The sequence below is a fragment of the Humulus lupulus genome, chromosome 2, assembly GCF_963169125.1.
Source record: "Humulus lupulus chromosome 2, drHumLupu1.1, whole genome shotgun sequence".
NCBI classification, from domain to species: domain Eukaryota; kingdom Viridiplantae; phylum Streptophyta; class Magnoliopsida; order Rosales; family Cannabaceae; genus Humulus; species Humulus lupulus.
Genome location: NC_084794.1, coordinates 176,563,861 through 176,585,243, shown reverse-complemented (window position 1 = coordinate 176,585,243; position 21,383 = coordinate 176,563,861). Strand labels below are relative to the sequence as shown.

General features: G+C 42.4%; 1 protein-coding gene across 1 annotated transcript; it reads right to left on the bottom strand.

Moving 5' to 3' along the window:
* Positions 1–19,810: 19,810 nt before the first annotated feature.
* Positions 19,811–20,167, bottom strand: LOC133814950 (lysine-rich arabinogalactan protein 18-like). Its single transcript, XM_062247850.1, has one exon. It carries the CDS (start codon positions 20,165–20,167, stop codon positions 19,811–19,813), a length of 357 nt encoding a protein of 118 aa, XP_062103834.1.
* Positions 20,168–21,383: the final 1,216 nt, after the last annotated feature.

The window sequence follows — 21,383 nt, the reverse complement described above, 5'->3', positions numbered from 1 at the left end:
CCTGGAGAAACTACACCCTCCAGAAGGGAGGGCCACGACCTAAGGTTGGTCCCATACTCCTCAAAGAAGGCCGACCTAAAGGATAAGGTGTTGTCTACTACTACGGTGCCCCTAGGACGTCCCATATCATGGCCTAACACTAGTTAATCTACACACTGGAGTAGGGTTATGTTAAGGTCTAGGTCATCTCAATGACGATGTACGAGCTGGTTTGGGTTAAACCTAACAAGCCTTAGGTTTGCAACAGCCCTGTCTAGGTCCCTAAACGGGTATGGGTTACCTTGGCCGGAGGGGCCGACTGCTGCTCTCGACTGAACCTGGTCCACGTCGAGGCCCCGAGCGGCCTCAGGAGCTCGCCTTCATTGCACGAGCGACACCTCATCTTCTTCGTTCTTCCCGTCGCCATCACCGTCTGCGGCATCCCGCTCGGGGATAGGCACCAGCTCGCGAGCTACTAGGTGGTTAGCCCGCATCCTCCTCATGGCCAAAGTCTGGCCCACATAAATTAACTTACACGCCAGCATCATCTCATCAGACATGAGCTGGTGGTAGACTTTCTCACTTGACGGAAGCCCCGCCAAAGTATCGTATTGACCCCCAAGGGTCACTGATTTGGTTGTCCTCACAAAAATGGCTACACGATGATGTTCAAGTCAGTACGCGCGAAAAGAAACAAAACAATATGGTGATTTCATGAGCTGAGAATAGAGAGAACTTACGAGGACGGTTGAAATAATGATGTTCGTAGTTGCGAAACCCGTTCGACATAAAGAACTGGTCTTTGAAGTCGTTGGGATGGCTAGGCAGTTCGATGACTAGAGTAGAATTTGGGAAGCGGGTCAGGTAGTAAAACCCGTCGCCTCATCCCCATTGATCCGGGCTAGCCTTGAGGCAGAAGATGTAAAGGATGTCCACAGGGGTGGGGACCTCCCACATCTGTTGCAGGAAAAGATACCTCAGCCTGGCCAGCAGACGGTATGAGTTTGGGGGGAGTTGAAATGGCGCCAGCTTCACATAGTTGAGGAAGTCAGCGAAGTATTGATCGAGGGGGAGGAAGGCCCCGGCCCTCAGGTGCTCGTCACTCCAGGCTGCGAATACCTCCTCAAGCAGCGCATAGCTCCTCTCCCCCTCATAGGGAGGTCGGTCAATAAGAACGCCAGACCCAATCTCGATGTTATGGGACAGCATAATCTTATTGACCCTCCCTTGGGTCGTGATCTTCAAGGCTATCCTCTCTGCCTCAAAGAAAGCGCCAGGTCCCACCTCGACCTCCTTCTCCACTGTGGGACCAAATTGGGGGATGGGAGAATCCACCACGTTCTCCTTCCCTTTGTTAGACTGCTGGGATGACAAGTCGGCCGCACTTTTCTTGGACACATTCTTTATGGGTCCCATCGGATCGCCTAGTGAACAAGAATGAGTAAAAGCTTAATAGGCGACCTAAAAAGTGAAAGAAAAAAAAAGAGCGCGAGAAGAAGCGATTTTCATACATGGGCTAAGGTAATCTCAGCCCATGGTGTGTGAAGCCACGCGTTGCCATAGTCACGCGCCCACGTTTCCAATAGATCCCTGATCTCGAGGGATCTTTGTGTCAAAAGGGGCAAATTATTGCTTGCCTTGGAAGGGAAGTTTTGAGAGCAAAACCACCTAGGAAGCGTGACTCCTAAGCTACCCGGTTTTGCACCCTAAAGACCTCTCACCTTCAATATTCCAAATAGGCATTTCCTAAATTTACCCAGAAAATAACCCATAAAGTTACCCAGAAGTCCCCTAGTTATGAACATCACATTCCTAGACGTGTTTCTATGTGTAATCAATATACCTAGAATTGGAACCTACGCACCAAAGACCAGCCAGAAAAAACCTATTGTTTACGACTAAGAAATAAATTTGCCTATCAAAGAAACAGGGAAATCAAAACATGCAAGCAGACAGGGAACTTACAATGTATTTTTCCGAGTGAAAATTACAGAAAGCGTAAGGGTAGGAATCCTGGTTGAATCCTTAAAGATGGACTTCTGAGAGACTCTTGTGGCAAGAACGTGGGGATCTATGGGATTATGACCTGAAGAAGAAGAACTTCTAAAACTCAAAAAGAGAAAATGAGGAAAAATAAATAAATTTTTAAGCGAAGAGTGACTAGTACTGAAGATTGCCCACCTTCTATATACGTAAGAGGCATGAGGGAGCAAGGATTGTCCGATCAAATTAATGCGAGATACGAGGGTCATAACTCTGGAGGCGAAACGACAGCAAAAAGGTGGCTAGGAAATTTAATGCAATTCTCAGAATTCAAACAGTCGCCAACCACGGCGTTCCACGTGTCCGGTACCAATGTAGTTGGCAGGACATGAAGAGTCAAAAGGGAAGTTTAAAAGCCCCCGCTGTGAAGATCAGAGGTGACGTCATAAGTCACGAGCAGGGGCTTGGGGGGAAAATGTACGCCCTGAATATCCGCACAATTCGGCGAGCTAGAAAAGGACCTAACTCGGCCTGCCACGTGTCAACCGTCCATCCGGAGCTGTTTGTTACCATCCCTTAATTTAACCAGCCCGAGCTGGTTAATCATTTAGCTGTTCCTTGGAGCCATTGTGTCGACATGATGAGAGCCACGAGCTAGCATCACCTTAAGCTCGTAGTGCATCAGAGGCTTGACACCCCCGAATCCTTGTAAAGTCAACCACACAATATAAACGTGCATATCCCAGACGTCACGTGTCTATTCTATTCCTTAATTCGCGGACACGCAGTATAAACGTGTGTGTTCAGAAGTCCCACGCCTGATTTGGGCCATGCGGCCCATTATTCATCCTTACCTATTGATTAGACCACACTTCACTGCAAGGTTTAGGAATTAATCATCGATGTCACATAAATGATTTGATGGATGAAGAGGTCACGGGATGACCCCAATACCTACTCAGAGATCAATCTCCTATAAATACTGAAACCCTAGATAGTGCAAGGGGTTGGCTTATTCTTGTAAAACAAACACTTTGTAAGAAATAGTGAGGAGATATCAATAATATCGACTGGTGGACTAAGGAGATTTTAACCTCCGAACCACCTAAAAAAAGGAGTGACTACTGTTTCCTTGCAATTAATTCTCACATCCTAGAATACTATCATTTTCATATTACGGTTTATCAATCAACACTAATCCATCCTATTTATTTATATAATTATCTGTTGGCGAAAAACCGCGTCAACAATTACAATCCCAATTTTTTTTAGGATAATGTACAATGTAGTTATTTAGAACCTCCCTCAAATTTTTAGAAAATTCTAAATAATTTACAGTACCAAAAATAATAAACAAGTTGTTTTGAAGCTAATTTTATACATGCTTGAAACAAGTTATTTCGAAGCTTGTTTTCGATACCGTAAACTTTTCATAAATTTCTAAAAACTCTTGGAAGGTCCTAAATGACTATAATATACATTGTCATATAAAAAAAAATTGATTATAATTTGTTAACCTGCCAAAAACAAAGACACCTCTACCAGTGAGGGCAAAATGCATGCCCCCACTATAATTGTCCCGTATATATATATATATATTTGTTTGCTTTAAAAAAAAATTAAATCAAATAATTAAAATTTGATCAAATAAACTTTTTTAAATTCATAGTTTTAATGTAGAAGTTTTTTAATATTTCATTATATTGAAATTTATGGATTTTTTTTTCTAAAAGAAAATTATAAAAAAAAATATTTAATTTTAAAACTAGAATACACTATATCTTGATAAATAAAAAGTATGTATCTAACATATTCTTGGTTTAACAATTTTTATTATTTTTAAATAAAAAATATAATATTATTTATTTTTTTAAAACTACAAAGAATGTTTTGGTTTAAATTTTTTTATATGTTTATATCACTCTTTTATAATATATAAGATTATTTATTTATTTAAAATTTAAATGAAAATTAAAAAACATAACAAAAATAAAGTAATAATTTTTTTTAAATAAAATTAAGCAAACGTGCATTGCACGTTGCTTTTAGCTAATATATATATATATATATATACATATGTGTGTGTGTTTATAGTTGAGTAATGGGTGACAACACCCCCTTATCTTTACAACATTTTACACTTATTCCGAATCTTTATTTTTGGTGGCAATACCTTCCAAATCACCATTCCATTGTCAAATTGACAATCTCATTAGCTCCACTCTGTTATCTGCCAACATGGACATACGTGACCATATAAAATTAATGTCACGTCATAATTTATTAATTACTTGTAAAGAGTAATTAGCGGCAAAACATCTCTATCTTTCCAATTTCTTACACTTAACCTACTAATATTTATTCATAATTCATTTGTTTTATACGACCATATGTGTCTATGTTGGCATATAACGAAATAAAACTAACAGGATTGTCAATTTGCCAACGGAATGATGATTTTGGAGGTATTGTTGGGAACATTTATAGAGGATCTTATTTATTTTCATGTAAATCATATATTAAACAAATTAATATAAGAAAACCTAGAACATGTTTCTATAATTGAATTTAAACAGGGATAATGATAAGAACACTTACATTATGTGCAGCGGAATGGATAAGTCATTCCCTCAGTTTCTCTAACTCTTGTATCCTTCCTGTCGCAGGGTATCACCAAGAAACTTAACCGATTTTTTAATTTATTCATAGTCTTCCAAAGTATCCTTAGAATCACCTAGACTATAGTGGGCAATTCTCAACACATGAGATAGATATAGAGAGAAGAAGAGAAGAAGATAATATAGAGGCTTAGAAAAAGACTTTTGTTGTAGAGAGAGTCTAAAACCCTAAAGCATCAAGAATAGATCTTCTAATCTTCTATAAGATCGTCTGATTTCAACTCTCACTTAGCATTCCTTTTATAGACTCAATTAGGTCATTTATTTAATTAAAAAATCAACAAAATAATAGATAATATCAGCCATTAGGTCGAAATTATCATGGGCTTTAGGCCCATGAAATTTCTCATTTAATTATAAGTCTGTTGGACTTAAAATCAAGGAAAGTATTATTTTCTATTAATAAATTAATTAAATAATTATTTAAATCCTTTATAAAATTAACTATTTATAATTTGAACCTTGATTTAAACTTATTTATTAATTTAGACATCAATTTATCTTAATGAATACATCTTCCATAAAATCTATTTTCTTCTCAAAATTGCATAACTCTATGAAACTATCTAAAATTGACACGGTCGACTTTGATAATTCTAATTGATAATTAAATCAATTAATTTAGATTATCTAGATGATTTTATCCAAGGTACAGTGGGAACTATGGGCCTATGATATCAAGCTCCAAAAAGTTATCATAAGTTTAACAAATATATTTACTAATTTATTAATTCATCGTGATTCCACTAAAGACTCGAAATTGTACTCTTGAATTCACAGAATACTCTATAGGCAATATAGATACATTATTAATTATACATTGTTACAACCATAATTGTCACTCAATCCTCTATAGACGGTCTATAATAAGATGGGACTAAAATATCGTTCTCCCCCTCATTGTATTTTATCCTTAAAACACTTAGTTCCTTGTAAATGATATTTCAGTAAACTAATATTAATTACTGAAATGAGATCAATTTCATTTAGCACCTTGAACCAAACTAAAAGGAAACCATCATTTTACTTCTTCATCAGAAGCTATAGATGCTCATATCTATGATTAACACTCCCACTCAATTATACTACCAAGTTCCCAAGATGTAAGTATGGGCTAGTCCGTAGGGTAAGCTGGTAACGAACAAGTCAAAGAACTCAAATAATACAATCAATTAGAATATTAACCACTCATAATTGAGATTGAATTGACCTATGGTCAACTATATGATATGACTAGAATAGATAATAACAGTATGTTTACTTGTCTTATCTACTGTTAATATCGGTCCAGCCAGATGTAACAAATACATCCGATCTTATCTACTTTGCTAAAGTTCTGGAAATAACATAACACTGCAATGTGTAAGTAGATCATATCGTAGATTGGCAAGTCAGTGTAAATCCTCTGCACTGACTAATCTTAGGACAAACTTATTTTTGAACATATAATCATATTTATATTCCAATGTGATTAAGTCACTATAAATATGATTAGCTATATTGTAACAACCCGAATTTTCTAATCGGGCTTAGGGCCTTGATTAGTGTGCCTGGAGGGCAATAAATGATTTATTATGCTTTAATGTGTTAATGGGTGAATTAATGTGGATATATGATAGTGATGCATGTTTAGTGAGTTAAATGTGCATGTGGGCCCGTCTGGATATTAGGGGCATGAATGTGATATATGTTATATATATGTGATATGTCTGTGCAGCACAATCTGAGACAGTCCTGGGGAGCGGTTAGCCAGAGAGTCACAACGGGGTTGAGATTCCGACTCGGGGCGAGTCGAGGGGTAATTTGGGTATTAGGTGTGTTATGGGATTATCGGGACATGAAAATAAATATTTGGAGATATATTTGAGGATAGAATGTCTAGGCGGGAATATTGGGGAAATTTACCATTTTTCCCTCGGGGACGTTTTGGTACCCCGAGCCTTGAGGTAATCATATAGACTTAAGTCAAGTAAAATAAAATAGAGGAATAGTTTAGAAACTTTAGAAACTGACTCACCTCCTTCCAACTGAAGATAAACCTTGTCTCTTCTTCACTTTCACTCCCTAAGACAAAACTCAAGACAACTTTGGTGGAGACTAGCTTAAGCAAGGAATTGGCTGGGATTTAGGGAGCTTGGAGCATAAGGGGGGCTGGTTCTAAGGCTCAATTCAGCAAGAGGTAAGCTTTGATTATGGTGGATCAGTCTAGAGTTGCAGCTGGTTATTAGAGTATGCATGCTAGCAAGTTTGAATTGTTCTTGTGTGGTCTAGTTGAGTTTTGGGGTGGATTATAATGGGTTTTGGTGTTGTTACTGAGTTATTATTTAGCTGGAGTTTATGTGTTAAATATTTGGATTAGATAGGTAAGTTTTGGGTGAATTGGCTTGAGGAAAGGTGTAGAAAAATGGTGGAAAATCTGGGTTCAGAGGTGAGAGCCGCGGCCATAGGAGGGGTGCGCCACGACCCGTGTGCGCGCGCAGCCATGGGAGGCCGAGAAGGTTCATGCGCGCCGCGGTGCCTGGTGGGCCGCCGCAGCTCGTGTGGGGGTCAGTGAGGTGCTAGCCTCTGTTTCGAGGCTAGCCGCGGCTCTTGTGGATGGGGTCGCGACCCTTTGTGCCAATTTGAGTTTTAAGGGTATTTTAGGCTTGGGAACTCAAGGGGTAAAGCTCGGGATGGATTATATCACCCGGATTGATAGAATTCAAGGACCTGGAGGTTAGGGTTATGGCTCTAATTTATTTGTTGGATTAGAATTTGATGGATGGACATTGTTAATGTGTTGTAACTAGGGTTTCGGCGAGGCTCACGTTGGAGGACTGTGCTCGGGGCATCGGTGCTCAGGAAGCTTGGAACTCAGGTAAGAGAACCCTTATTCCCATAGAGCTTGTGTGCAGGGCTGAGCCCAATGTGTTTGAATGGACTGATATGCAGGGCTGAGCCCAGTGTGTTTGAATGGATTGATATGTAGGGCAAAGCCCAATATGTTAAAACTGCGGGGCGTAACCCTTTATCTGATTATGCTAGAATTCTATACTTGCTTGTTATGCTATGTGTATTATGATGTGAATGGTCAGCTTGAATCGGGAACGGTGTAGACCGAGAACGGCAAAGGGCCGGAAACGGCGTTGGGCACGTTGAGTGCAAGTCCAAGAGCGGCAAGGGGCCTGGAGCAGCGTTGAGCACGTGGAGTGCGAGTTGCCAGGGCGAGTCCCTAGAAGGATACCTGGGATATCCTCACGGCGTGGTCCGCAAATCCAGGGCTTGGTAAATGCCTGGAACGGCTAGGTCGTATGTGTTTAGCCAATTGGTGGCCTATTTATATGCGTGATATATGTGTTGCATATGTTATCTGTTTGTGGGTTCTCTTGTTGGGCCTCGGCTCACAGATGCTCTGTGGTGCAGGTAAGGGTAAAGCGAAGATCAACCAACCATGAGTATAGCAGGTGTGAGGCGGCGTGTACATGTTTGGCCAGCCTGGCTGCCACGGCTAGAGGATTTTTGGGAGATGCTTGTAAATAAACTCTGATTTTGTCGTCTAGTCGACTTGGTTTAATTAATATGTTGTAAACATTTCTAAACTGTATTTTGGGATCCCAAATGTAAACCTCTTATGATTTTCTAAGGAAATTATTATTTCTACGGTTTTTCCTCTGTTTACCGCTTAATTACACTGTTTGATCTAAAACCTCGATTAGCGAGATGAAAGCACGTTTTTAAACTCACTTAGTAACGGCTCTAAGGAAGTAGGGCATTACATATATGCTCGGGATTTAATAAAAGTTTATATTAAACAAATAATCATGAAAATAAAACATGTGAGCAAAGTGATTGACCAAGTCAAAAATGATTTCTATTCTTTTATTGATAATAAAATGAGATTACAAAGAAATTTGGTTTTAATTAGGGCATAAAACCCCAACAAACTCCCACTTGCACTAATTGAAATTAATGCCTTAATTCTACAAATCTCATTTCCTTGATATGCTTATCAAATGTAGCTTCTGGTAGTGTCTTTGTAAATGAATCCGCAAGATTATCTTTAGATGCAATCTTCATAACCTTTACATCTCCTTTGGACACATATTCTTGAATTATGTGATACTTCCTTTCTATATGCTTACTCCTCTTGTGACTTCGAGGTTCTTTCAAGTTGGATATTGCTCTTGTGTTGTCACAAAACAACAAAAGCGATTTATCCATATCTGGAATAACACTAAGATCTGAATATAACTTCTTTAGCCAGAATATTTCCTTAGCTTGTTCAGACGCAGCTATGTACTAAGCCTCCATGGTGGAATCTGAGATCACAGACTGTTTTACGCTTCTCCATATCATAGCTCCACCCCTAAGAGAAAACACCATTTTAGAAGTAGACTTTCTGTCATCGACATCAATCTGAAAATCTGAATCGGTACAGCCTACAGGGTTCAGAATACCACCCTTGTAGACTAACATATAATCCCTAGTCTGCCTTAAATACTTTAGAATATGCTTAACTGCTATCCAATGTTCTGGTCCTAGGTTTGACTGATACCTGCTCACTCTCCCACTGCATAGCAGATATCTGGTCTAGTACACAACATGGCATACATCAGACTTCCAACTGCAGATGCATAAAGAAATTTTCTCATTCCATCTTCCTCTTCAAGAGTATAGGGAGACTACTTCTTTGAAAGATGAATTCCATGGTGGGACGGTATACGTCCTTTCTTGGAATTTGTCATTGAGGAACGCTCAAGCACTTTATCAATATAAGCTGCTTGAGATTGAGCTAAGAGTTTGTTCTTTCTATCCCTAATGATCTGGATATCTAGAACATAACTTGCTTCACTCAAATCCTTCATCTGGAATTGAGTTCTCAGACAATTCTTCACATCTGATAATTTCTTAACATTATTTCCAATGAGTAAGATATCATCTAGATAAAGAACCGGGATTACCACTATTTGATTTGCCTTCAATTGATAAACACAAGGCTCGTCAATATTTTTTTCAAAGCCATAGGTTTTGATTATTTCATCAACTAAGGTTCCAAGAACGAGAAGCTTTCTTAAGCCCATAAATGGACCTATTCAACTTGCAAACTTTTCCTTCTTGTCCAGCAACTTTAAATCCTTCTGGATGATCCATATAAATGACTTTGTCAAGCTTCCCATTAAGAAAAGTTGTCTTGACGTCCATTTGCCAGATCTCATAGTCGAGAGCGGCTACTATGGATAGGAGGATACGAATGGACTTAAGCATGGCTACCAGACTAAAAGTTTCCTCATAGTCAACTCCTTCTCTTTGGGTATAACCCTTTGCCACTAATCGAGCTTTATAAGTTTCGATCTTTCCACCAACACCTCTTTTCTTCTTGTAGATCCACTTGCACCCAATGGCCCTAAAGTCACTAGGTGCTTCCACAAGATCCCAGACGGAATTTGAGTACATGGACTCCAATTCCTGTTTCAAGGCTTCGAGCCATAGTTCATTTTAAGAGCAAGCCATTGCATGTTTGAAAGACAACGAATCATCATCACTATTCTCACCAACAACCATATTGGTTTCACCATCCAAACCATAGCAAACTGGGTTCCTAGAAACCCTCCCACTACGATGAGGCTCTGTGATTGTTTGCTTAGGAACAGCGGCACTTTCTTCATATAAATCAATTGATTCGGTTGGACATGAAGAGTGGGAATTTTATCATCAACTTGCATTGATAACAATGGAATATTGGTTGGAGTCAATTTTTCAACCATATCCTCTAAAACTACTTTGTTGTGCGGTTTGAAGTTTTAGACATAGTCACTTTTCAGAAAAGTAGCATTCGTAGAAGTAAACAATTTCTTTTGTGAATGGCTATAGAAAAGTCCACCCTGAGTGCCTTTAGGATAGCCAACAAACATGCAAACTTCGGTTTGCGGTTCTAGCTTTCCTTTCTTTTTCCTCAGGACGTGGGCGGGACACCCCCAGATTCTATAATGACTTAAACTAAGTTCACGATCATTCCAGTGTTCTAAAGGTGTTTTGGGGATTGATTTTGATGTTACAGCATTTATAATGTCGTTAGCAGTTTCAATTGCATGTCCCCAGAATGAAGTTGGTAGAGTTGAGTAACTAAGCATGCATCTAACAATTTCCAATAAAGTTCTGTTCTAGCATTCCGCTACACCATTTTGTTGCAGAGTACCCGGGGCAGTAAGTTGTGATAAAATCCCAAGTTAAGTTAAATGATCTTGGAATTTCATATCCAACTATTATCCACTCTTATCAGATCGCAAGATCTTTAACATTTTACCTAATTGGTTTTGAGCCGTAGGTAGGAATTCCATAAACTTTGAACATGATTCTGATTTCCTATGCATTAGGTAAAGACATGAGTATCTATAGTAATTGTCAATGAAAGTGACGAAATACTCAAAACTACCTCTGGATTGAACATTCAAAGGTCCACAAACATCTTAATGAACAATTCCAAGTGGTTCTTTGGCCCTATCACCCTTTGCAGAGAATAAATGCTTGGTTAGTTTTCCTTCTAGACAAGATTCACAAACATGTAATTAACCTAAGGTGAGTTCCCTCAAAGGTTCGTCCTTTGTAAGTCTTTCAATTCTATCATAGCCAATGTGACCTAGTCTCAAATTCCATAAATACGTCATGTTATTGTAACGACCCAAAATCACTAATAAGGCTTAAGGGCCTTGATTAGTGTGTTGGGAGGGCACGATTGGTTTATGTGTGAATTAAGTAGGTTAATGCATGATTCTATGATAAGCATGCTTGTATGATTATATGAATATATATGAAATGCATGTCTACAAGGATTAGTATGCATGTAGGCCCCGTTTAGCTTAAAGGGGTATATTTGTAATTTTAGCCCGTTGAGGGCGTAAACGTGATTATATGTTATAATTGTGAGGGCAACATTATTATGTGGGAAAATCTGCAGCATGCGACTTGAGGCAATCCTAGGGAGCCAGTTAGCGAGAAAGTCACAACAGGACCTGTTTACCCTAAAAACGGCTGCTGATGACATGGCAAGGATACGACCAGTCTGGTCGTATAGTCTGGTTTGTTTACTTCTAAAATTGTAATCTTATAATAATTACATTGAAAATTTCCTCATTATGACCTTGATACGTGGTTATTAAGGAAAGATATGGTCCATTGGCCCATGTAACCCTCCTTGAGCCTATAAATATACATGAAATAGCTCAAGGAAGGGACTTTTGATCCCTGAATTTCTTTGCTAAGATAGAGAGAGAAAGAGAGCTATAGTGCAATTATCCATTGTTTTCATTGTATTTCTTCCAAGGTTGTGAAACTCAAGAACCCTAGTTCTTTGATCATGGCTTTGAGATTCAATATTAATAATAACACTAAGTGGACGTAGGTCATTACCATTCTTTGGGGCTGAACCACTATAAATCCTTGGTGTTTTCTTCTCATTCATTCGATTATCTTTCTTAATCGTCGTTTTATCTTTTGTCGTATATTTGACTCTATGTCGTTGGCCAAATCAAGGGTCAACATTCTGGTGCTTTCATTGAGAGTTTGAGAAAAAACTGTGAGAAAGTCTAATGGCGAAAACATTCAAGAAGACTGGACAGGCCGTTGGCACTGCACCATCCCAACCACCTCCCCAAAATGTGGCCGAGAATGAACCACATTTGGAGTTTGATGAGGAGGAGTTAGATTCTGAAACACTGAGGGCAACGCTAGGAGTGTTGCAAGATAAATTGGCCAATCTAAGGGCCAATCAGGAGAATGTTGCGGAGACGATGGCGCTGCAGCAAAGAGAAATAGAGCACCAGGAGCTGATTGAGCGGCAGGCGAAAATGGATCGTCGGTGGAGGGATGCCATGGCCTTCCTTGAAGCAGCCATTCAACTGGCTAGGAGTCAGGCTGTGCCAACCTCCCAGCCAGATCAGCCACCAAATGCGCCACCTCAAAGAGGTCCCAATCCAAGCCCTCCACTCTAGCCAGCAAGCCCTCAAAGGCTGAAGCAGCCGCCTATGGCTCAGGATGATGTCCCACCTAGGGATCCTGAGTAGCAGCCTCCACCTCAGACTGGTCGAGGCGATCCCCAGCGCCCAAGGCAGAATAGGGCTGGGCAACCGACCTGCAGCCCTAGACGCCCCGGGGATGAAGAGCCAAATCTACCGAGCAGGGGCAGCGTCCTTCTGCCAACAAGAGGAACACCGAGCCAAGCTCTGCGATCAAGGGCCCCCCACGGCATAACAATGCACGGGGACCCAACGACCAGCGCAAGCCAACCCCTGACGCTCGGGAAATGTCAGCCCGAGGAGGAAATAGCGTGAACAACCGGTCACGCCGTAGTCAGCCGCAATTCAGAGATGGCCATGACTATAATGAGGCTGATTCTGGCAGAAGAAATGCTAGTCGAAAAAATGAGGAAAGAGGTGGAGGCAGAAGCCTCCCACCTAGAGAAAATAGGCCTGCTAGCCACAACGCTGGGGGGCAACCCAGGCAACAGAACGTCTTTAGCTGACTAGGAGCTAGATGTAGAGATGATGATTTAAGGGACATACTTAACGACCGTCGTGAGAGGCACGACGAGTATGCTCCCCCGGCACCGGCGACCCCAGCAGTCCCAGAAGCTGTTCAGGCTCAGATTGACGCTCTGAACCAGGCGGTACAGCAACTGGTTGGGGGACGAACGTCCCATATCGAGTACGATAGGTTGAGAGGCACTCCCTTTGTACAAAGAATTGCTGCGGCTGAAATCCCCAGCAAGTTCAAGATGCCAACATTGCCAAACTTTGACGGGTACAGAGACCCGATATCTCACGTTAATAAGTTTGAGATACAAATGGATATACAAAAAGTGTCGGAAGATGCCCGCTGCCGAATCTTCCCTGTGACACTGTCTGACACCGCCCAGGAGTGGTTCTTCAAGTTCCCTCCTGCAAGTATAGTATCTTGGGAGATGTTCATGAAGGAATTTTACAGACAGTTTTACGCGGGTCGCGTACATCCCACAAAGGCCAACCAGCTGGTCGAGATACACCAGAAAGAGGGAGAGCCATTAAAAGAATATGTCCAACGCTTCATGCGAGCAGCAACTGGAGCCAAGACAGTGGGCGATGAAGGTAAGATGATGGCTCTAACTGCTGGGGTTAGGCGCCATTCACCCCTCTGGAGTAGCCTCAGAAAGAATGGGGTAAGAAGTACCCAAGAGTTTTTGGATCGGGCTGATCGATACATCAAGCTCGAAGACATGATTGCCAACGAAGGGAAATCGCCAACAAAAGACAAGGGGCCCAAGGAAGAACCCGCCAAAGCCGCCAACGGGTTAGAAAAGCCCAATGGCAACGGGAATGGCAATGGTAGGAACAGTGGCAAACGGGTGAACAATGAACCCTCAGCTTATGAAAGTAAATGCCCCAAAGACAATCATTATGAGTCGAAATTCACCAACTACACGGCCCTTGTCGAAAGGCGAGCTGAAGTCTACCAGCGACCAGCTCAAGCGTGCCTTACAAACGACCCGCAGCTATAAGGAAAGATATCTCCAAGGGAGATACGACAAAGTTCTGTCATTTTCACAATGACTACGGGCACGACACCAATGAATGTAACCAGTTGAAAGATGAGATTGAGCTCCTGATCAGGCAGGGACATTTAAGAAGATATGTGCGAGTCGCATGAGGGCCTCAGCGAGAGGCTCAAGGTGGCAACGAGCAGGCACCTGCACGCCAATGCTCGCCACCTTTACAGCCAGCTCGTGTGGTAGGCACTTTTCTCACCATCTGTGGAGGCCCACATCTTGCAGGAGACAATGGGAAGGCAAGGGAACGATACGCTCGAACCTTACGCCACGACCAGGACATCGAGATGGTGAGTGTGGAGGATCAAGCACCAAAAAAGACTCGAACAGAGGAGGACTTGATAACCTTCTCTGAAGACGATGCCCAGCATGTGCGATTCCCAATCTCTAATTCGCTAGTCATAGACGTACAAATTGCCAACATGATGGTGAAAAGGGTGTTGGTCGATACAGGAAGTTCGGTCAACATCCTATACAAGTCTTCGCTGGAAAGAATGAAGTTGTCTGTCAAAGACCTGGAGCCATGCAACCAAACCATTTATGGTTTTTCCGGTGAAGGGCTCGCCCCAACAGGATCGATTAGGCTTCCGGTTACAGTAGGTACTGCACCTGCTAATAGGACATTACTCATTACTTTCATAGTAGTTAATTGTCCTTCAGCATACAATGCTGTAATTGGGAGGCCAATTCTAGTCGACCTACGGGCCGTCACTTCAATATGGCACCTTGCCATGAAATTCCCAACAGATGCAGGGGTAGGATGTGTATTGGGAAATCAGCAGGAAGCAAGGGAGTGCTACAATGCCTCGATCACCAAGGCAAAGAAGGGTGTATTGAGAGATGTTCCCGGAAAGGAGTTGCAAGTGGCAATTGATGCTCAAGCCCACTCAGGTGATAATGTCACCAAATAGGGCGTTGCCCAAAGTGAGGATAGAGACTTGGATCCTTGCTTTGGGGATTTTGAAGAAGAAATTGGACCCATCGAGGACCTTGAAGAGGTCCAACTTGATGAAGAAAATCCGACCAGGGTTGTGAAAGTTAGTAAAAACATAGAGACAGCAACAAAACATGCACTGATGGAGTTCTTAAGGAGAAACCAGGAAGTCTTTGCCTGGTCGCACAAAGACTTGGTCAGGATAGATCCTACAATCATCAGCCATGTCTTGAACATCGACAAGAGTTTTCCACCGGTGCAACAAAAAAGAAGGCTGCTCGACAAAGATAGACCAAAGGCCTAAAAAGAAGAAGTCGAAAAGCTGAAGGAGAACGGATTCATCAGGGTGGCATTTTATCCATCGTGGGTCTCTAATCCTGTGCTAGTTCCCAAGCCGAATGGAAAGTGGTGCACGTGCGTGGATTTCACAGACCTTAATAAAGTCTGCCCCAAAGATTGTTTCCCACTCCCAAGAATCGACCAGCTGGTCGATGCCACTGCAGGGCATGAGGTTCTCACTTTTATGGATGCATACTCCGGATATAATTAGATTAGTATGCATCCCCCTGATGAGGATCACACTAGCTTTCGGACTGATACAGGGCTTTACTGTTACAAAGTAATGCCTTTCAGTTTGAAAAATGCTAGTGCGACTTACCAGCGACTAGTCAACCACATGTTTAAAGAGCTGATCGGCACAAACATGGAGGTCTACGTCGACGACATGCTGGTCAAGTCGAAGGAGGCAGAAGGGCATATAAAGGATTTGCAGGAGTGCTTCAACGTCTTGAACAAATATCAGATGAAGTTGAATCCCCTTAAATGCTCCTTCGGAGTAGGATCAGGAAAGTTCTTGGGATTTATAGTTAACTCGAGAGGAATTGAAGCCAATCCTGAGAAAATTAAAGCTCTGGTCGATATGAAATCGCCAGCGAAGATTAAGGGTGTTCAAAGTTTAACCGAAAGAATTGCCGCTCTCAATAGATTCATTTCGAAGTCAACGGACAAGTGCGTCCCATTTTTTAATCTACTTAGAGGCAACAAAAAGTTTGAATGGACAGAGGAGTGTGAACAGGCTTTTCAAGCATTAAAAACTCATATGGCGCAAACACCCATCCTATCACAGCCGGTCGATAAGGAAACTTTGCTCATCTACCTGGCGATCACGGAATATGCTGCTAGTGCCATTTTAGTAAGGGAGGAAGAAGGCATGCAGAAGGTTGTATACTATGTGAGCAAAAGGCTAATCAGAGCAGAACAGCGGTACCCGCCCATTGAGAAGCTAGCCTATTGCCTAATTCTGGCCTCCAGGAAGCTGCGACCTTACTTTCAAGCTCGCCCAATCACGGTTTTGACCGACCAGCCTCTACGACAAGTCCTTCTAAAACCAGAGGTTGCGGGTAGATTATTAAAATGGGCAGTCGAACTTGGGCAGTTCGATATATCTTACTTTCCACGAGCAGCGATAAAAGGACAAGCCCTGGCTGACTTCATTACAAAGTTCACTGAACCTACAGATAGCGAGCAGACTAAAAAGCCTAATGAGCATGAGTCTCAAAACCAAACTCCCTCGTGGAAATTATTTACAGATGGTTCTTCTAATGAGTGCCAGGCCGGAGCAGGAGTGATATTGATAACGCTGGAAGGGCATCAATTTCACTGTGCAATCAAGTTTGACTTCACTACTTCTAACAACGAGGCTGAGTATGAAGAATTACTCCTTGGGTTGCGTTTAGCCAAGGACATTAATATAAAGGTGCTCGACATCTACAGAGATTCTCAGCTGGTGGTGAATCAATTCGTGGGAGAATACCAAGCCCGGGGTTTAAGGATGGTTGCCTACTTAAATAAAAAAAGAGATCTATTGGCTCAGTTCGACAAATACACCCTCCAGCAAGTACCTTGCGACCAGAATTCCAATGCTGATGCTTTGGCCAAGTTAGCAAGTGTGAAGGATGTTGATACTCTAAATATAGTACCGGTTGAGCGGCTGTCTATGCCAATCATCCAAGCAGAGGAGACCACTATGGTGATCCAGATGGCGGATACATGGATGGCACCATATATAGAGTATCTGACGCAAGGTGTGTTACCAACGGACAGAAACAAAGCTAGGACCCTTTAGTGGCAAGCTACTAGGCATATCCTAGTCGATGGAATCTTTTACCGAAGGGGATACTCAATGCCACTCCTCAGATGTATTTCAAAAGAAAAGGCCAAAGGATTAATGAAAGAGGTCACGAAGGATTTTGTGGAGACCACGCTGGGGGCAATGCTTGTCAAAAAAGATCCTGGGGCAAGGATACTTCTGACCCACGATGAATGAAGACTCGATGGAGTTTGTGCGGAGGTGCGACAAGTGCCAGAGGTTCTCCAAATTCCCACGAGCAGCCCCTAATGAGCTTAAACAGATGCAAAGTCGGTGGCCGTTTGCAGTTTGGGGCATAGATCTAATCGGATCTTTGCCCACAAGAAAGGGCGGCGTCAAGTATGTTGTGGTTTCTGTCGACTAATTCACTAAATGGGCTGAAGTTGAGCTGCTCGCAACCATAACAACCAAGAAGGTGCTGGATTTCGTGATTAAAAACATCGTTTGTCGTTCTGGATTGCCAAGGAAAATCATCTCGGATAACGGCACCCAGTTTGATAGTGATTTATTCACGGATTTTTGCGAACGGCATGGCATTATCAAGAGATTTTCTTCAGTCGCTCACCCCCAAGCAAATGGACAAGTCAAAGCAATCAACAAAACGCTAAAGGATACACTGAAGAAAAGACTAGAAGAAGTTAAGGGATCATGGCCAGAGCAATTGCCTGAAGTCCTTTGGTCGTACAGAACTTCCCACCAAACAGCAACAGGTCATACTCCATTCTCTTTAGTGTATGGATATGAGGCTATGTTTCCTGTTGAGTTAGATCTGCCCTCACATCACAGAATAACGTACGATCAAGGCTCGAATGGCCAACTACTGATGGAATCCCTAGACTTGGTAGATGAGAAGTGTGAGCAAGCCCAACTCCGAGTAGCTGTGTACCAGCAAAAAGTCGCCCGTGATTTCAATTCTAAAGTGCGAGAAAGGAAATTCAATGTCGGAGATCTAGTACTTCGAAGAGTTTTCTTAAACACCCGCGACCAAGCCGCTGGCGTACTCGGACCTAATTGGGAAGGGCTTTATCGGATTGAAGAAGTCCTCCATCCAGGCACCTACAAACTTGCTCGCTTAAATGGAGATCTCATTCCTCGCTATTAGAATGGAGAACACCTGCGCAAGTACTATCAATGAAAAATCCTTCTTAAAGGATTGGCTTGTATTAATTTTACTTTTTACAAGTTATGAAAAAGGGTTGGTTATTTTATGTGACTAATCACTTATAAGTGTAAGATCTTTTTTATCACTCGTATAGACACATTTTGTCCATTTATTACGAGAAATATAAGGGACTGAGCGCAGCCAGCCATTCTTGCCAATTATTGTATTTTATACAAGTATTTTCTCATTACGTATGTTGTTTTGCTGTATTACAATTTTAATTATTTTTCTCCGAGCAGTATTGTTCGAACAGGTTTTGGTCAAGGCAAGTGACCAAGGACCTAAAGCTCCTTGATCACTTGGGGGCACATAAGGTATCTAGTAAGCAAAGCATATCGAAAGGTATGTAAACACATGAGCAAAATAAGTGAAAGCATGCTAGGGTACTTAAAGTATTTTTCAAAATTTTGTATTTTGTTAAATCAAACCAAAGTACTATTCTAAGTTCGGTCATCCGAACAGGTGTTATAATAAGATGCAAATATATTATAATATCAAAATAGATCCTTTTACATCGCGAACAGTCGCTGCTCGGATGTAATTGTTCAATTAAAAGTAAGAGCTATCTGTGCAGCAATAAAAATTCAACTAGAAAATAATTGTCTTTATATCACGACCCGTAGGCCGTGTATTTAAAAGATTAAAGAGAAAGAAAAATAGCAGACTACAAGGCTGGAGGATCTTGGGGGTGCCCTGGTCGACAACAGTTGTATCTTCATTGTACGCCCCGTCCACACCAGTGGCCAAGGAAATTTTGGGCGAGGCAGGTACCCTTGCTCTCTCTTCTTCCGCCAGTCGAGCAACGCAGCAAGCTATCTCGGCATGCCTTACGCGTTCGGGAAGATAGCTGAAATCAGCCCCCTGGTTGTGTTTCCAGAAGTCATAGAAACACTTAACCGTGGCATTCTTGTACCTTTCCAAATTGCTGGCGTTAGCTTTTTCAAGCTTCTTGATCTGGCCCTCCAATGTTGTGGTCTCCTGTCTGCTTGTAGTCAAGTCCTCCTCGAGCTTTTTAGCCTCGCGGTAGTTGACATGATTAGACTCCTTGAACTTATATCTTTGCTAGACGGCCTTATCCAGAGCAGTCTCCTTCTCCCTTAATTCCTCAGCCAGTTTGTTCTTCTCCTCGAGCACTGCCTCAAGATGTCCAGCGTATTTCGCTTCGACAGCTTTGAGTTCTTCAGCGTGCCGTTGCTCCGAATCCCTGGACTGCTCAGTGATAGCACCCGAACGGAGCGGTCCGGCAGTAAGGGTCAGCATTGTTTGCGATCAGAGTGAAAGTTAAATTTCAGGAAAAGCCGTTGTATCTTCATTGTGCGCGGGTCAAGATCTAATCGACGTCCATCATCTCTGTCATAGCCATCGCTTCTCAGCAGCATTCATGCTTCGAAATTTTGGCCACCCTATCTTTGACCGATCTTAAGGCACGACTCGTTATGTCGCCCCCCGTGGAAGCAGGAGTAGCCTGCTGAGTTTGGTCGGTTGGGGCCGGTGGAGAAGGTGTCAACCCGACAGGAGCAGGAGGAGTTTGCTGCTTGAGAGGAGAAGGAGGTGGCATCACATTTGTTGACGGCCCGTCTGCTGAAGGGTCTGCAGTGCGGGATTTCTTGGCCAGAGGTTCTTTACTGCTTTCCCCAGGATGCCGCTTGCTCGTTTTCTTCTTGCTCGAGGGAGCTTCAGGAGCCTCGGGAGCACTGTATATGTCAAACACATTCTCGAAGTCCATGTCTGTAAGAAAAGAAAATACACGAACAGTGAGATAGTATAAACAATTGAGTATGTTATGTCAGGAAAAGAAACAAAGAAAATTGTAAGTGAAACACCCGAGCTATCATTACTGCTCGCTACATTATATACTCTACTAGTGTTACACTCACTCTCTGGCATGAAGACGTCTGGATCTAAATTGGGAGCGTACTTAAAATTGTCGTCCCCGTCAAATAAGTGACAGGGAATTGGCAAACTATCTAAGAGCGAGAGATCAGTACCGTTCTCATTCGAGGATTTGTCGAGGGGCTCGAGAGGTTCGGTGGCTTTCTTTTTTCCCTTTCCCGTTGGGGCGGGGGGAGCAGCAGCCCGCGGGGTGCTGGAGGGTTCCCTGATTGTCACTCCAATTTCCCTCCTCGGAGGGGGTTGTGACACTTCTAGGTGCTGCTCGGGAACCTCTCCACCAGTGGCACTCCCCGCTGTTGACTCCCTCACATCCTGATGAGGGGCCAAAAGGCTGACCAGTCTCAGATTAGCCTCTGTGACTAGCTGTTTGACACTTTTCTCTATGTCGGTCATGCTGACCAAGAGGGCTGATCAAATCTCCATGTCTAGAGTAGGATCTGGTCACAACCATGGGCCTGAAACGCACTAAATTTCTAAGGGAAATGCAGCAAAAAATTGAAGAAAGATAAACGACTAATGATACAAAGACTTTACCTCCTTGTGTGAAGGCCAAGTTGTTCGCAACCATGTCAGTCATCAGGAAATACTCCAGATGGTACCTCCCCACGTTTGAGATATAAGTGGTGTCGGTCAGGAAAGTGCGACCTGTTTCCTGATGACAAAAGTGGAAAAACCCCATGTTTTCTTGGTTGGGGTTAGATTTTAGGTCGAATAGATAGTTGACCTCATGTGGTATGGGGACGGGCCATTTCTTATGGCCATAGAGGATACATAGTGCACCAAGCATTCTATATCCATTGGGAGTTATTTGAAAAGGGGCGACCCCGAAGTAATTGGCCACCCCTTGGAAAAAAGGATGAAGAGGCAGGGTCGCTCCTGCCTCGATGTGGTATCTCGACCAGGCGCTGAAAGCGCCTCCAGGCAAGTTCTCCCGTTGGTCTTGAGTGGGTTGGACTAGTGTCACCCCAGGAATTCCATATTTTTTTAATATAATTAGCGATCATCCTGATCGTTACCCGGCTGACAGGGGCGACGTACCATTCAACATC

Coding starts and splice junctions, on each gene's coding strand:
- LOC133814950 (XM_062247850.1), bottom strand. CDS start 20,167: ATGGACTTCGAGAATGTGTTTGACATATACAGTGCTCCCGAGGCTCCT.